This window comes from Sturnira hondurensis, unplaced genomic scaffold, assembly GCF_014824575.4.
Source record: "Sturnira hondurensis isolate 20B ecotype Veracruz unplaced genomic scaffold, ASM1482457v3 Scaffold0020237, whole genome shotgun sequence".
Taxonomy (NCBI): Eukaryota; Metazoa; Chordata; class Mammalia; order Chiroptera; family Phyllostomidae; genus Sturnira; species Sturnira hondurensis.
The window spans coordinates 7,257,107-7,273,760 of NW_028092868.1; the positions used below are offsets into that span (position 1 = coordinate 7,257,107).

At 39.3% G+C, this 16,654-nt stretch overlaps 1 protein-coding gene across 1 annotated transcript in view; it reads right to left on the reverse strand.

Annotated features, from left to right (window-relative positions):
• Positions 1-16,654, reverse strand: part of DOCK10 (dedicator of cytokinesis 10) — a 225,740-nt gene that overhangs the window by 98,973 nt on the left and 110,113 nt on the right. The window contains exon 3 of the mRNA XM_037029382.1: positions 13,677-13,766. Within this exon, the coding sequence (XP_036885277.1) occupies positions 13,677-13,766 (90 nt within the window). The remainder of the gene's footprint in view (positions 1-13,676; positions 13,767-16,654) is intronic.

Sequence of the window (16,654 nt, forward strand, 5' to 3'; positions counted from 1 at the left end):
AAGAATTAGGGTTAGACTAGATGACCCTGAAGAATCCTTCTAAATAATGTGATTTCTCTGATTCTGAGAAAGCCAGTGCATTTTACAAAAACATAAATGTTTCTCTTACTTAGTTATGGCATTTTGGAAATGCTATGCATGGAAAATCATTCTCTATTCTTTGTCCCAGCCCACACAGTTGCTGTAAGAAGATCATTAAGAACTATTCTAATTATGATTACAACTCCTCTTTGTCCAAAATCTAAGCTGCAAAATGACCTGTTGCAAGTTCAGAGTCACAGGCTACAACTCTTCTTATTACCAGAAGGCCACAGCTCCAGTTTCCCCGTACTAACTACCCATCCCATACTAGTTTCAGAGGTGGGGGTGGGTAGGGCTGGGGAGAGTAATAGTGAGGTGAGGTGGAGACAACTGTAACTGAATATTAAAAAGGATACCAACTCCTTTTATCCCTTGAAAATGCAGGCTCCCATGGTTTGCTTCCAAGGTGGAGTATGCTGAGTTAGTTAATTTTTCCAAATAGTAATGACCCAGTTCACATGTTATTCATGTATTATTTGCTTGTTCCGCCTTTCTGCCAGCCACCTCTGCTCTGCCATGCATCGGCACAAAAAAGCTGAGCCAAGTCAGCACAGTTCAAGGTGCATGTGCCGTCAGGATACCATTTGCTCAGCCGCAACGTTCATGAATTTCTTGAGGTTGCTAATTAAAATCCAGGTTCCAGGGTCCCACATGAATCCACTGACTCAGAATCTGTAGAGCAGAAGTCCCTTGGTCCTCGTCAGTCTGTTTGCCTGGGAACCGAAAGCATGAGGGTCCTAGCTTCCCACAGTGAACCCAATAACTGAGATCGCCCTCCGGCTTTCACTTAAGTAGACACAACCTTTCAAAAAGAGGAGGGAACGTAACTCTAGCATGGCGTTTATTTACAGGGGCTACTCAATGTGTATTTGTTCACTGAATGAACCCTCTGTATCCCTTTTCCTCTAGAAGTTACTAAACAAGGCACTGTGGAAGTTCTAAACATCTAAATATGTTAGAAAAGATTGAGTAACTAAAGAGCAGCAGAATGCTGTAAAGAAAATCTTTCATTTGTCTTCCTCCTTGTAGAGAATCATCAGAATCGATTCAAATCACGTGACCTACCTCGGCGAGCAGTGTGGGTTTGGTAATGTAATCGGCTCATCTCTGAAAAGGCCTAATTATTAGATTCTGGCTGCAGAGTAATAAGCAGGTAATAAATGGCTTTTTAGAGGCAAAGTTGTTTTTCTTTTAAGCTATATGGGTTTATTTAATTACACGGCTACTTTCTTGCCAGAAAGATTTACGCAACCACAAAAGGTGTTCATTTGGCCCTGCCACCACAGGGATGAATTCTGCATTTGCAAAATGACTGTGGTTATTTTCCTATCCATGCTATTCTTTACAAAATTCAGGGAGTAATTGTGGCTATTGTATGAATGTGGAAAACCTAGCGTATGAAATTGGGTGAATTTAGGCAAATTGCGTATTGATAGGGTTGCTGAATAATTTATTGACCACACGGAGGCACTTCAAATTGAAAGGCAATGCTGCTAACCAGGCCAACAGCTAGGGCACGAGAGGAGTCCCGCAAAACTGGGCATGTGGGCGCGCAGTACACTGAGGTGTCAGAGGAAAAGGAAGAAGACACTGCATTTTTTTGTTATTGGATCATATTATGTATTCCTTTAAAATTAATTTCTGCAGCATAAAAATAAGTTAAAATGATTTTTTAAAACTTACACTGCTGTCTTGGGAAAGAAGTAAAAATAATGAGTTGGGGCAAAATGATGTAAATATAGATGTAACTCAGTTTCAGAAGTCCTGGTACAATGTTTTCTAATAAATTTAGGTTTGATTTTTAAAAATATTACTTAGTATTAGATAGTGTTAGTATGTATATAAATAATGCAAGTACAATACAAAGGGGAATGTCATTTCCAACGCCAAGCACAAGAACAATCATTTTCAAAACTATTTTTTTTTTACTTTGAATTATAGAGTAGCCTAATTTGTTTTCTTTGTTGGTTCGAAATTGAAAATGAGTAAAAATATTTGGTCTGTAACTTCCGGAATTTGCTGTACCGAGGCAGTTGAACAAACTGTCAAATTAGCCTTACACAAGTCACACCCGTGCCTGTATCTCCCAAGTAATGTGTCAGGGCACAACAGTGGGTGGCACTAGAAACCTTGGCAGCATTATGACCTAATCCTTCCTTTCACATAAGGCATAAACCCTGGGTTGTACTTCAATGGCGGTGAAACATCAGGTTCAAACTCAGAATGGGCTCTCTACTCTCCTTGCCCTCCAGCGCCTCTGACTTGCACTTCTGTGTTTTCGTTCATTTACTACTGAACATCACAGGATCATTTTCATTGTGGAGAAGAGGAAGCCAATTTAGAATCAGAACAGTCTTGTATATTTAGAAACAAGACTATTATTCCAGGGATTGTGGTGACGAGAAAATAAATTGCTTCAGGGTCATTAATGTGAAACAGAAAACCATTTTGTCCTCATCAGTGTTTTCCACGTGTATTTGATCCGAATGCCACTAAAAAGAATGCATTTGAATTACCTTAATCAAGATTTCTATGTTTATTATCTTTCATGTTGCACATTTAGCATAAAGAAAATTTGGTGACTCGTTTTGTTCTGGCCATGACAGAAATAAAATCATTACATACATATATATGTGTGTGTATGTGTGTATATATATGAATGACTAGGTCAGACAGAGAACAATAACAAATTTTGATAACATTTTCCATTAAATTCCTGAAGTCACAAAATATAAGTGGCTTTACTTACTAATTTACTTTTAAAAAGTACACACAAAATGAAAAATCCCTTAGCCTCCAGTAAGACCTTCATCAGTGAACTAAGAAAGAGCCCCATTCTTCAAAAGTCAAAATCATCTTATTCTCACTAATTTCATGAAGATAGGACGACAGTCTTTTTCTTTAAACTTTGGAGAGACTTTTAGTTGCATTTTCCCCAGTGTCTTCCAGTGATGTCACCTGTGCACGTGGCCCTGGTGTCATATGGAAGGTGCTAGCTCTGCAGTGAGAAAAACTGCACACACTTACTGAGCTCTGGCTTTAAGTTAATGAATGCATTAGAACCACTCATTTGCTTCCCAATGACTCAGAATCAGAAAAGAGCATTCATTTTGACTTAATTTATTTATACATGCAAAAAATCCAGAATCACTTATTGAGAAACATTCTAATAAGAATGCTCCGGGAAAGTTCGAGTGCCCGTTATTTTACATATTAGATCTAAATTTGTTGCATAAATTACAAAGGCATTTTGGTTAAAAGATGACTTATCCATGTACATAATATGCCATCTGAAATTAAACATAAAGGACATGACATTATTTTAATTGTAAAAGTGAGAAATGATATCTCGTGGTTTTTGTTTTTGTTTTTGGTGAGTCAAGATACATCTCATTCTAATTAGGTATATTTCTTTCAACAAAAATGGGCAGCATGAAATACATGTAAAATTATGGCCAATCCCCCTGTCCCCATAATTTTCTTTGCTATGTCTAGGACTCACGCTGTTTAATATCTGTTTTACTTCTCAACATGCTGCAGATTCTACCTTGACTACGCACAATTTTCCCTTGAATTAGCTGAATGCCATTTGCCTGGGTCCAAATGGTGGGAGAGAAAGAAGAGGACAATTTCATTTTCAATATTATAGTCATCTGATCGTATTGTTTTTTATGTTTACAAAATTTTGCTTCTTAATAGATTCAGCAATATTTTTATGTAGAATTTAACAGCTGAACTATTTTTAACTTTGGAATGCATAGGCTATTTTGCCTGAAAAGTTCCAACATTACCTGGGAGTTTACTCTCACAGTGCCTTGTAGGTAAGAGGACGACAACACGCTAACACCTTGCTTGATAAAATCACATCCTACGTCTCTTCAGGGTTTAACCCACCACAACCAGGCTGAGTTCACAGCTTCTGCAGGTGCTCTGTTCAAGAAACTCCAATGACTAAATCGGGAACTAGTAAGCCCTTACCTTGACCCCTTTTCTTGGCATTTTATACCACGAACTCACTCTTGCTATTGACTCTTCTTTGATTCTGAGAAGTTTCTCCTTGTCTTCTCCCTACCACCTTGTCCACTCCATCCCCACTTCCTATCCAGGGCCCTCTTTTTCAGCTCCTTAAGAGGGAGTGTGGCTCAGGGACCTGCCTCTCAACTCCAGCCCAGCCCTCAAGGTCTTCCCGGGCAAGCTCTTCTAAGCTCGAGATTCAACTTTCAAGTCCAGAGCAAAGGCCCACCCTTTCCTTCTCTATTTATGTCCCTTGTGGACATCTCTCTGATGTTGGCCAGTAATATTAACTTGTTTGCTTCATCCATCCCTGCTCAAGCAATATTCATTTTCTTGGGGCACCATATTTAAACCACCGGCACTGCTGTCTATCTTATAGTCCAAGCCAGAAATGTGGGGGTCATCACCAACGTATTCCTCTCCTTTCTTTTCCCCCCAGTCACAATTCCTGTCAATTCTATAGCTCCTTACTGTTGTCACAATCACATGTCCTATGTCAGTATAGGTCTTGAACTCAACTCTGTCCAACTTCTTCTCAGTTTTACTCCCCATGCCCTCTGCTCCAAGCCCACGAATGCATTCTCTGGTCTGCCTTTAGTTATATTTTCTAATACATGAGCCTGACCTTGTTTCTCTATTTTACAGTCATTGTTCCAGGAGTACTTTTCAGATTGAATTACCAAAAATATGATCGCGAGTCTGTTACTTCCTTGCTGATGGTGAGCTCCTTGCAGGCAAAGGTCATGCTACATCCATGTGGTTTCGCCAGATTACTAAGTGATAAACATGGTTGGGCAATGAACCCATCCCAATCTCTCATACAGTGGACAAGGCCCTCTATGACACACACTTTATACATGATTCACAGTAGTAGCTTAAACGAGTGGGAGGGGACCTTTTTGTGTAGAGAATTTAACCTTTGTAAAGATAAGTGAATTAACTCCACCCAGTTAAGCTGGGAGTAGCAGTTTCTGTGTTTGTCTAAAGGAGCCACTTGTTCAATCCACTGACTCTGCATCTACCTCCAGAACAAGGAAGAAAAACCCAATCTGATAGTTAGATGGGGGGTTAAAAGGAGAAATTTCAAGGCCTGAAAAGGGTTACCCTGACGTTCATGATCCTTACTATTTACTTCAAACTTTGGCACTAACTTAGTTTGTGATTATAATTTGCTGCATGCAGGTAAGTCCATAGAACATTCATCTCTGGCGTGCATCTGAGATCGTGTCCTAGGATCGCAGGGGTCACGCCAGGGCCAAAGGCAGACATCTTTGATACCAATGAGAAGAACTGACAAGGAAGGTTTGGCCATGAAAAGAAAGAAAGAATTGTTTTGATCTTTTGGGGTCTTTGAGATCTCCTCTCTTTTCATCACCATCTCTCTTGATAAAATGCATGTCAAGGGTCATCTAACAGCTGATTCTGCTTTCCTTGAGCTCTTTAGGGTCCCTAGATCTCAGTGACCTCTTTCCAGGAGATTTTTCTCAGCATTTCTCAAGGATATTCTCAAGATACTTGGGGGCAAATGGACAGAATTTCTCCATGGTCAAATATATTTGGGAAATATTTTAGGCCATGTTCCTTTTTAAGATGGCATCAATCAGTGGATGTTAGAAAGTTAAAGACTTTGAGCATGCATGTGTCTGCGTGAGTGTGTGAGACCTATGGACATCCTGCCGACTTGGCGTTCTGCAGTACATTCAGCGCTTTTGTGAAATGGGTGTCTGCTCTGATCTCTGCCATTTGTTCTGCTGCGTGTTAGCATGATTTTCCTAAGGAAGCCCAGAGATTTCAACATTTATTGTGTCTGCCTTGAATCTAATTTGTAAATCCAATTTGGTCTTGGGTACTATCTTTTTTTTCCCCATTATTTCTTCCCCTGGAGAATTCCATTATTTTTGGTCTAGAACCTGTGCTTAAAATCTTGACTTTTCCTTCCCCAGTAACCTAGTACTGTCTGGATTAGGGCAGTACATATCCATGTGTGTGTTTGTACAAATACAGATATAGCTGTAGCTTCTATTTGTTAATTTTTGCCATAACTCTAAAGTCCTTGAATATTTTACCCCTTGATTTGCATTCTTGGATTCATGACTCCCGCCTCCCTCCTCATTACTCTACTCCTATTGCAGGTTGATTTCCAGAAATTGCAGAAGGCTTTGCTGGCAGAATAACTTGCTACCTTAGTACTTTTTCAGTATTTCTCTCAGCCATTCAGCTGAAGTGGTCCCCAGACCCTTGCTCCCTCTTGGGCCGTGGTATCATTCTCAGTTCTCTGCTCTCTCATATTCTTTATTAAGAGAGACCAAACCAAGAGCTCAGTTTTAATTAGTATTTTGTGCTTCTGGCTTTATAGTACCCTTTTGTGCATATTCAAAGGAAAACTTTGCTTGAGAAGTTTGGCTTAGGAAGTCTTCATCTTATTTATAGATCCTTTCATTGCTCCCCCAACCCTGAGTGGGAGGGAGTGGTGCCTGTTTTATCATGGGAGTGTCTGATTGTTTTCATGGTTATAGATGTTGATTTATTTATTTTTAGAGAGAGTGAAAGGGAGAGAGAAAGAGAAGTAGAGAAACATCTATGTGCAAATGAAACATTGATAGGCTGCCTCTCACAGGCCCCCAAGTGGGAACCTGACCCATAACCCAGGCCTGTGCCCTGACTGCACATGCCCTGACTGGGAAAGAAAGGGAGTTGAACCAGTGACCTTTTGGTTCACAGGCCAGTGCTCTAGCCACTAAGCCACAGCAGCCAGGGCTAGATGTTGATTTTAAGTCACTTATGAGGCTCAGATAAAGACGTTGTTCCCCAGTTGCTACTCTCCTAATGTTTTCATGTCATAGCTATATTTATTTTTAGAAACACAGTATTGGGATTATATTAATCTCCCTATTTAAGGATGGAGAAACTGAGGTGGAAAGTTTCCATGTTTGTCAAAGTGAACAGTGGAAATATCCTCATCAAGTCAGAATATAAAGTGCATGGTTTAAATAAATTCCTCAAAGAATCAGAGGTTGCAAAATGAGTAAGGGCATGGAGCAAGCACTAGGTCAGAAAGTCAGGGCCTTAATTTTGGCTCTGTGTGAACTTGGGCAAGTTAGCTAATGATTTAGAACCAGCTCTGTAGGCTAGAAAATGAGGTAGCAATATCTCAATGTCACAAAATGCCAAAAAAATATATTATGTACAATTTTGGTCAGCTATGGATCAGTGTTAATTTAACATACCTATGAAGTGTTGTCATGGATGTGAAATAAACTTATACTCTTGTGTAGAGAACATTTAACACTATATTTAAAATATAAGGAAGAGAATTGGTAACAGATGAAAAGGGAGAGACCACTCATTTAAACTCCCATTTAAAATATGAAGTCATTCAACATGAAAAAAGAAAACATTGCCCACTGCCTTTCATGAGAGGCTGAGAGTTGTCCAAGGAGAGCAGAGAGAGAGATGGTTCAAAATTAGTATTGAGCAGGATGTGTGTAAGCTCAATTATGCCAGTTTGCTGCCTAGCAACCATGGCATTTCTCCTCGCCACACTGTGGAGAGCCATGGGGCAATTTAGCACAGAGTGGACCAGAAAGGTTGCTGAGTGCACTGCAGCAGCTGCTGTAAGAGAAACACGTGTTTCTGCAAAACCCTTCAGACATCAATGGACTCGTTCTAGTGCAGGCCTCATCTGGTTTCAAATATCCGGCCAATGTTTCTCAAAGTGTGGACCGCTAACCATATACATCAGGGCCACGTGGACATAACTGCATTGGAGCTGCTAAACAGAGGCTGAGAGGAGTGAGATGCAGCAAGACAGCATCTGGCAATGACCGTCGTGGGTCAGCATGCTGGATCTGCCTATTCCCAGCTCCACAATGGTCAACACATTTCTTAATCTTTTTGTGACAGTTTCCTCTTCCTTAAAAGGTGTTGATGTTGACAAGGGTGAAATCTGTGTTTGTAATTACTGCAGGAAAAGGGCTTCAGAGAGTGTCTGGCAAAAAGTAAGTAGTCAGTAATGATTAGTTGCTATTAGCTATTGGGTCAAGTGTTTTTGCTAACAAAATTCTCTGGGTTCCTTTCTCAGTCTTAAACCAGCTCTCTGCTGGCCCCTTTCGTTTTATCTACTGTCTCCAGGCTTGACCATTCACGTTGCATTTTTATCACGTGATATTTGTAACTGGGCATCTATCTTCCTGGCCCAGAAGGCACAGGTTTCACTGTCTGCATCCTTAGAACCAAGCAAAACCGTGGGAGTTTTCACAAGGTTCTCACTGCTAGTGATACAGAGAGTTTAGTAGGGGAGAATTTCTTCCCAAACTTCTTCCTCCTCCTTCTCTTGTTTCTATTTTAGATCCATGAAGTTGGGAAAAACATGATGAAAAGATTCACCCATAGCTGAGCTGAAAGCTCTGTCCTGAGATGTGCAACATGGAGGTTTGGCAGATACTTGTGACCTAGTGTAAAAGACATTGTACTTGACTTTCCCTTGGAGCAGTGTTTAGGAGAAATGAGAAGCTGAGGGTGCAAGTGAGAAGAGGAGGAAGAATTCCAGGATGGAAGCAGTTGAAAGGGAATTAAGCTAGGAGCAAAGGTGAGGACGAGAAACTTTGCCCCAGGATACACACAGAGCCAGGTAAAGGCAACTGGTCAACCGGTTCTCAGCCGAAGCTGACATTCTCAGAGAACTGTAAAGAGGACAATGGTGGGGGGACTGCCTAAGGGAGTAGGGAGTGCTGGGTGGAGGAGGGCAAAGGGGGAAAAATCAGGACAACTGTCATAGCATAGTCAATAAAATGTAATTGAAAAAAGAGATCAATCTGCTCATTTGAAGCTGTGATACAGAAACTCATGGAAGGACAAATAGAACCAAAGTTCTCTTAGAAGCCTAGAATATCCTTAGAAGTCTCCAGTGTTGTATTAATCTGCTTTTCGGGCAATCTTGTTTCTTCATCTCTGGGACCTCGATTGGATCCAGAGGTTGGGGATGGGCCTTCTGAACCAGTCCTGGGAGTTAGGATCTGATCTGACTTGCTCTACCTCAGAGGCATACCGGGCAATAAAACGAGCAGATATTAGGAGGCAAGAGCTGAAGCAAGGGGCCAACCAAAGCTAGGGCCTCAAAGCTCAGCTGCTAGAGACCCGCAGCAGAAAGCCAAGAATCCCTGGTCTGTGAGGACAATTTTCCACAGCCTGAAGGAGACTGTTGGAAGCCTGGAAACATACAAATGCCTAGAAAGAGGTGAAAGGGCCAGGAAATAACAAATCCCCCAAATCCTGGAATCCTGTATAAATACATAGTAGTTATACCACAAATGATTAAGAATGGCTTATGTCAGATGAACTTAATGGTTTCTGTGACCGACGACAAGCCTAGAGGTAGGAAAAGCAAACACGTGTGGGATTTTGACTGCTTTATATGATATTTTTGTTATCTAACTAAAATAATAACAATAAAGGAATCTAATGTAGTCTCTAGTCTCTAAGGTGGCTACCTAATGCCTTGAAAAATTACGGTAGATTTTAAATTTTAGAGAATAAGTTTAGAAAGTAGACTTGGTTGCTTATAATTTTGGCAGTATTTTAAGATACATTCTAGCCCTGGCTGGTGTAGCACAGTGGATTGAGCTCGGGCCTGCGAACCACATGATCGCGGTTCAATTCCCAGTCAGGGCACATGCCTGGGTTGCAGGCCAGTTCCCTGCAGGGGACGCACGAGGGGCAACCGTACATTGATGTTTCTCTCCCTCTCTCCTTCCCTTCCCCTCTAAAGATAAATAAATAAAATCTTTATAAAAAAATACATTCTAACTATTTTTTCTGAAATATTTTTTAATTATAAAAATTCACTTGTAACACCACAATGATAGAAAGTATATATTGAAAATCAATCTCTCCCTGTCCCCTATGATCTCAAATTTGTGAGGTAACCAATGCTATGAGTTTAATATGCATTTTAAAAATACTGGGGTAGGAGGGAGAAGTGGGGGGAAAATGGAGATAACTGTACTTGAACAACAATGAAAAAAGTTAAAAAATAAATTTAAAAAAGTAAAAAGCAAAATAAAAAAATAAAAATACTTATATATAAACATATTTACACATAAACATGTAGGTTTTATATCTTCACTAATATCATACCATATATTCTGTAACTTACTTTTTTCTCTTAACAACATATCATGGGCATCCAAGTTAATATATTTCAATATATATAAGTTTTGTCAACTGTATAGTACAATATTATAAAATATGTGTGTCACCATTGATTCACCCCAACTCTTATCAATTGATATTACAAACTGACCAGCACAGCAATACTTATTCTTATAATTATATTTTATGCTGTGATATTTGTTTTTATAATATTCATGTGGCATGCTCATGTGTCCTACTTAAAAGAAACACTTGAATTATATCTCATAAGATTATAGAGATGCATTACCGACAATGTGTGATAGTGTTTATTTCCCTTATTCCCTCTGTCTTTAAGTTATATTTGCCTTAAAATGTTTCTCCCTTCAGATTTTACATGCCGTTTTTGTTTTAGTTTGTATTTCCATGATACAAGAGAGGGCTGGCAACTTTGTGTGCATCGTGGCCAACCATAGTTCTTCTTGAACTGCTTGTTCATATTTTTGTTTACATTTTCCTGGGTTATTAATCTTTTCCTTATGAATTTGTAGGATTTTGAATATTAGGAGCATGGTTGTCTGTGTATGGGACAAAAGATATGTGAGTTGCAAATAATTTCTGTAGTTAAGTATTTCTTTTTGGCTTTATGGTACCATTTATCATATAAAAATTATTAATTTCATTTCCTTAAGTTTATCCATTTTCCCAATTTTGATTTTTCATACGTATCTGGGATTAATTATTCATATTTTAAATATTTATCTGGAGTTAATTTTTGTATGTAATGTGAGATACAGAGCCCTAACTTTATATTCATCCAAAATGGATAACCAAATATTTGTGGACTTGCTCACCCTTTCCCAAAGAATGCCAAGTGTCATATTTACCATATATTAGGAAACCACATGTATTTGGATCTTTTTCTACATATTCTGTTTTATTTCACTGGCTACTGGTTTATTCCACAATATAAAAAAATTGGAAATTGTCTCAATTAATTAATTAATTAATAATAAACTAATTGTTAGGATTTTTTACATTTTATTTATTCATTTTTAGAGAGAGAGAGGGAGGGAGGGAGGGAGAAAGGAAGAGAAACATCAATGTGTGGTTGCCTCTCACATGGCCCCCAATGGGGGACCTGGCCTGCAACCCAGGCGTGTGCCTGGACTGGGAATCGAACCAGCAACCTTTTGGTTCGCAGCCCATGCTCAATCCACTGAGCTACATCAGCCAGGGCCCAATTTATTTTTTAAAGCTAGCATTTCTCTAATATCAAAGGTGGGAGGTAAGAAAACTACAGCCAAATTTCACTCATAAATATGAATGCAAAAATTTGAAGTAAATATTAGCAATTCTAATGCAATAGGATATGAAGGTAATAATACAACTTGAGCACAAAAGTTTATACCAGAAACACAAGTATGGATCCCCAGGACGGCAGCTTATTAAGTCTATTGTGGCACTTTATGAATTCAAGCAGAAAAGCTGTTCTATCAATAGACCAAATATGTATTACAACACATGCGTAGCCAGTCATTGGTAAGCACTGTGGAAACCAAGAAAGACCCTTCTCAGACATTTCTTTTATGCCAGAAAGTGTCATAATGAAACACCAATGTAAAAATAAGACAGATGCCCAATATTAGTGTTGTTATTCAACACTGTTTCAGAGATGTTAGACGATACAAGAAGGCAAATATTATACTGTGACCACGCACCTCAAAATCAAATAAGAACTATTGGGATAACAGAGTTTAGTAAGCTAGTTATGCATATTTGAAAATCAATAGCTTTTTAAAAGATAGTAGTCATGAATACTAAGAAAAGGAAATAGATGGTTAACATTCCATCGCATTTACAGCAAAATTATAAAACACTCTGAAGTGAATTTGACAACAAAGATATTTACAAATAACACACGACATTTTGGTGAAGACCACGCAAGAAGACCAGGTTAAATACTCCATTGGGAGTTCAATGTCACATACATTTCAAACCCTACCACATTTAACATATATGGATGTCCTGCAGGACTTTTGTAGACTTGGTCTCATTGATTCTGATTTTCCTGAGTAGGAAATAATTTCCCAACTCTTTGGTGTTTTTTTTTTTAAACAATGATGCCCTAGTAGATATTCAAACTTCCTCTGTGGTGACTGTAAACAAAATATTCTGGTACTGATGTCACCCTTGTTATTTTTATTAGTAAGTAGGAAAACAATATGCTCAGATATCCTGATGTGATCTAACTCTGCATTTGTTTCCTCTTTTTCTACCTCCTTAAAACAGGCTATAATTTAGTGTGAACTTTGGGAAATAAATTTGAAATCAAGGAATTAGAAAAAATAAACAGGTAAATTTCTGGCAAAAAAAAGGCTTGGGTAGAATAGTACCATGGATATGACATGTACCTTGGATATGACATAAAGGTATCATAAATGTATTTATACACATAAAATACATGTAAAAAGACTAGTATGATATAAAATATGATTAATCATACTGATATTAATACACACACAAATATGCAGCTTGTATTCATATAAAATGTTTAAGAGCTGAGAAAGGCTTTTGCTCTAGTGTGTAGCTTTAATTAAATCCTAATTAGGATACACTACTTTCTCAGGATTAAAGACTGCTTACAGTTTAACCTGTCTGGGCTAAGTTTTATCATTGCATTTTCTGTAAAGGAAGGACCACTTCATTTATTTATTCACTAAACACCTGCTAAGTAGCTGTCACATGCCAGCCCGGGCCCTTCCCTAGAGCCCTGCAGTCAGGCTGTGGACCCATCGGATGCAACTAGGTGACAGGTCAACTGATTTTTCTCGGTCTCTTACAGCTGCCCACAGGGTTTTACCATTAACTAGCACCCTAGTTACTACCTGAAAGAAATGTATGTGTTAAGGAACATGCAGATAAAGGACCCATGGACAGATGCAATGGGGGAGGGGTGAAGATTGAATGTAGGGAGGGGGCAGGGGTGAAGATTGAATGTAGGGAGGGGGCAGGGGAGAGTAATGGGGGGAAAATGGGGACAACTGTAATTGCACAACAATAAAAAAAGAAATGGTGCTCTTAAAACAGAAATTCTATTATCCAAAATTCTCACATAGTAAGGCCTTGCCTACAACTCAATCCAAATAAGTAAAATAAAATGAAATCTGCCTATTATGAATACTCAAATATTCCTCAATGTGGGGGTTTAAGTTAAATAAAAACAAACAAACAAATTTCCAAAATTTGAACAGTCGGCAGACAATGAAAAACGATTAATAGGAAAGTGAGAAACATCTCCAGGTGACCAAGGTTGGAAAACATCAACAAATCGTTGCATTTAAAATTCTCCACTGAAAAGGTGAGGAGGGCAATAATAATAAAGTTATAATGAGAACTGGGCAGGGGAAGCAAAGCTCTGTAAGATAAATGACTGGAAGCATCACATTTACCTCCTTCACCAATAAACTTTCTGCTTTGCGCTCTGCGTCTTCAGGGACGGTCGAGTACAGCGTGCGGATATCCCAAGGTACTGTGGCCACCTGAGAGGAGCAAGGAGGAGAAATTAAGCTCTCCAACTCAAGAGCATTGTGCAGACCATTGTATCAGAAACACAATGGGGAAGCGATGTCCACCTTAGCGTTTAAAGCTCAGGGAAGACAGACACTTCCATGGTTCTTACCAATTTATTCTCTTGGAGGGAAGACCCAATTACCACTTGGATTACCACTCACTAGCATTGTTACAATTACTGTTTTATTAGTGAAGCTCGTAATTTTAACCTGTTTCCTTCCCTACAAAAAATCGAAAATTTGGACTTCTGTATATTGAGACTGGTTTAATTCCACTGGTAGTTTTGTGGTGAGTGCTAAAACAAATTTGGAATAAAGAAGACAATTTACAAAATCAGCATTATTGCAATCCTACCCTAAATAATCTTTGGAACATGTACAGGGTAATCTTAGCCCCTTTGAGAGGTTGCTTTGTGTGTGTCTGCCTGTCGTCACAACTGGGGATGGGAGGGAGGGAGGGGTGTCCAGTGAACCTGGACCTTGAAGAAAACAAGTCATGTTTTTAGTGTCATGTTTTGCTGTTGTTGTTGAAATGAACAAAATATTTTCAATGCTAAACAAACATCCTTCGATTGAATGAATACACATAAACTGAAAGTATAAAGTATCTCTGAAAACAAAACAGCTAAAACAGAATTCATGGGTCGTTTCCTCTTTATATGCCTTAGACTCTATCAATTGGGGGGGCGGGGCGGGGAGATGGATGTTGTAAACAGTGACTTTCCTTCACCAGGCGCCAGCTCCCTTCAGTCGGTGCTCCTTTTGATTGTAGGGAGGCTGGGATGGTGTGTCTGTCCACATACATGGTACCAACAGTTGGGATCTTTTATTTTGTACATCCCCAAACCCACAAATGATTCATCAGGGTTTCTAAAGCACAAACTAAAGGTCATTTGAACTGTTCCTTAGGGGTATTTTTTAGATAAGGGGTATTTTGTTCTGTGCTCATTGTTGGAACTGAAGAAAGTCCCAAAGCCCTTCTTGTTTGGGGGAAAGATGGGAAGGAGACGGATCCGGGGGGAATTCAGCCTTCTGCGTTCAGAACTGCTGTAGGCTCCGCCCCAAGGACAGCATCATTACTTTTCTTCCCGTCCTGGACTCCTATTTTCTTCAGGTCCCTCTTTTCTCACTCCTGACGTGAGCTCCATGAGGACAAGAAATTTGGTCTCTTTCATTTACTGCTATAACCTCAGTGTCTCAGTTCGGGGGTTAAAGCCTTAAATACTTACTTGTTAAAGGTGCTGAGTACGTGAGCATACATATAGGTGTTTTGTGTGAGCACATATGTGTGTGCATATTGTGGGAATCTATGTGAACACATGTGATTGGGCATAGTGTATGAGTGTGCCTGTGTGTTTAAGTGTATGTGTATCTGGTGAGGAGGGCGTGCAAGTATGCGTGTACTGTGTGATTATGCACGGAAATGTGCAGTATCTGAGTGTGTTTGTAAATGTGTATGATGTGAGTGTGTGTGGTGTGTGAGCACATAAATGTGCATGTGAGAGTGGGTGCGCTGTGTGAGTGTATTGGTGTGAGTGGGTGTGCGCGTGTTTGGGGAGCATGTGGGGTGGACCCTGTGAAAGAGGAAGATGCCATGTGAATCTAACGAGATCAGAGACTAAGAAATACTGAGAACACTGGGTTGAAGATTCATCATACAGTAAAAATTAATGCTCATCCCGAACCACAACTATGCACTGAGCTCCTCCGTCAGCGCCTTTCCCCCTGGGACTTAGCTGCAGCTGCGTGACCAGAGTTTGGAAGTGTTAAGAGGACGTGGCCATCAGTTCCAACCAAGCACAGGGACACACATGGGCAGTGATTGCCTCCCAAGGGAAGTTTGCTAGGGTGAATTTAAGATTTATTATTATCCAGAATTTATATTTTTCGTTCCTTTTGCATTTCTTCTTTCAACTATTTTCTTTTATGTTACTCACTCTGTTAGATAAACAGTGAGAGAACTCGAAGTTTGAAGCAGATTAAAATCCATGCCTAAATTGAGCTTTGGGGATTACTGCTGGGTTTCGATTCTTTGGGGGTAATTTATTTCTTGTTTGGACAGATAATTCGCAGATGCACAGTGTTGCTTGCTTGGTTTTTAGGGAACATTACATAGCGTAATCCATTGACAAGATAAGGGATTCTTTTTTTCTCTAATTCAAATTTTTTTCTATACTTCAATCACTATTTTATAATAAAATTTTTGTATAAAAAGCAAATGATCCCTCTTTTTCATTATGGACTGTAGACTTCTATTGATTTTTTGCCTTTTGAAGAAAAAAAAAAGCTGTTCTAAATGCTCTCAGTCTGATGGAGAATAGAGCAACAGAGCCCAAACGTAAGCTTCCCGTTCAGTTACGTCACAAACCTACTGTCTCACTAAGATCACTGCTCTGTGGAATAATACAACGGAGTGAACACTGAGCTAGTGTAAGAAGCTTTTTTCTTTTTTCCTTAATGGTAAGTATCTGGAATGTGAACCCAGGTGTTCAGTAATCATAATTACAGGGCTGCTTGATTCATGAGGTCATATAGTAAAGATAGTTTCAATACATAAGCTAACACTCACACACAGTGTATGAGATTGGGAATTCATTGGGGTCAGGGCCATAAAAACCAGTCATGTGTACAATGGCTCTGAGTGACTCCTGATGACCTCTAGTTATGAAATGACACCAGGGGTTGAACCACCCCCATGTAACCATGACATAAATTTAAAGCAGTATTTTACGATGTGCATGAAATTACCGCACATCTAATACCTGGTACAGAATACAGAAGAGACAAGAAAAGGGATGCACGCCACATGAATGCCCCTAACATACTATGGATCTCAGTTCTATTTTGTGGTAATACCG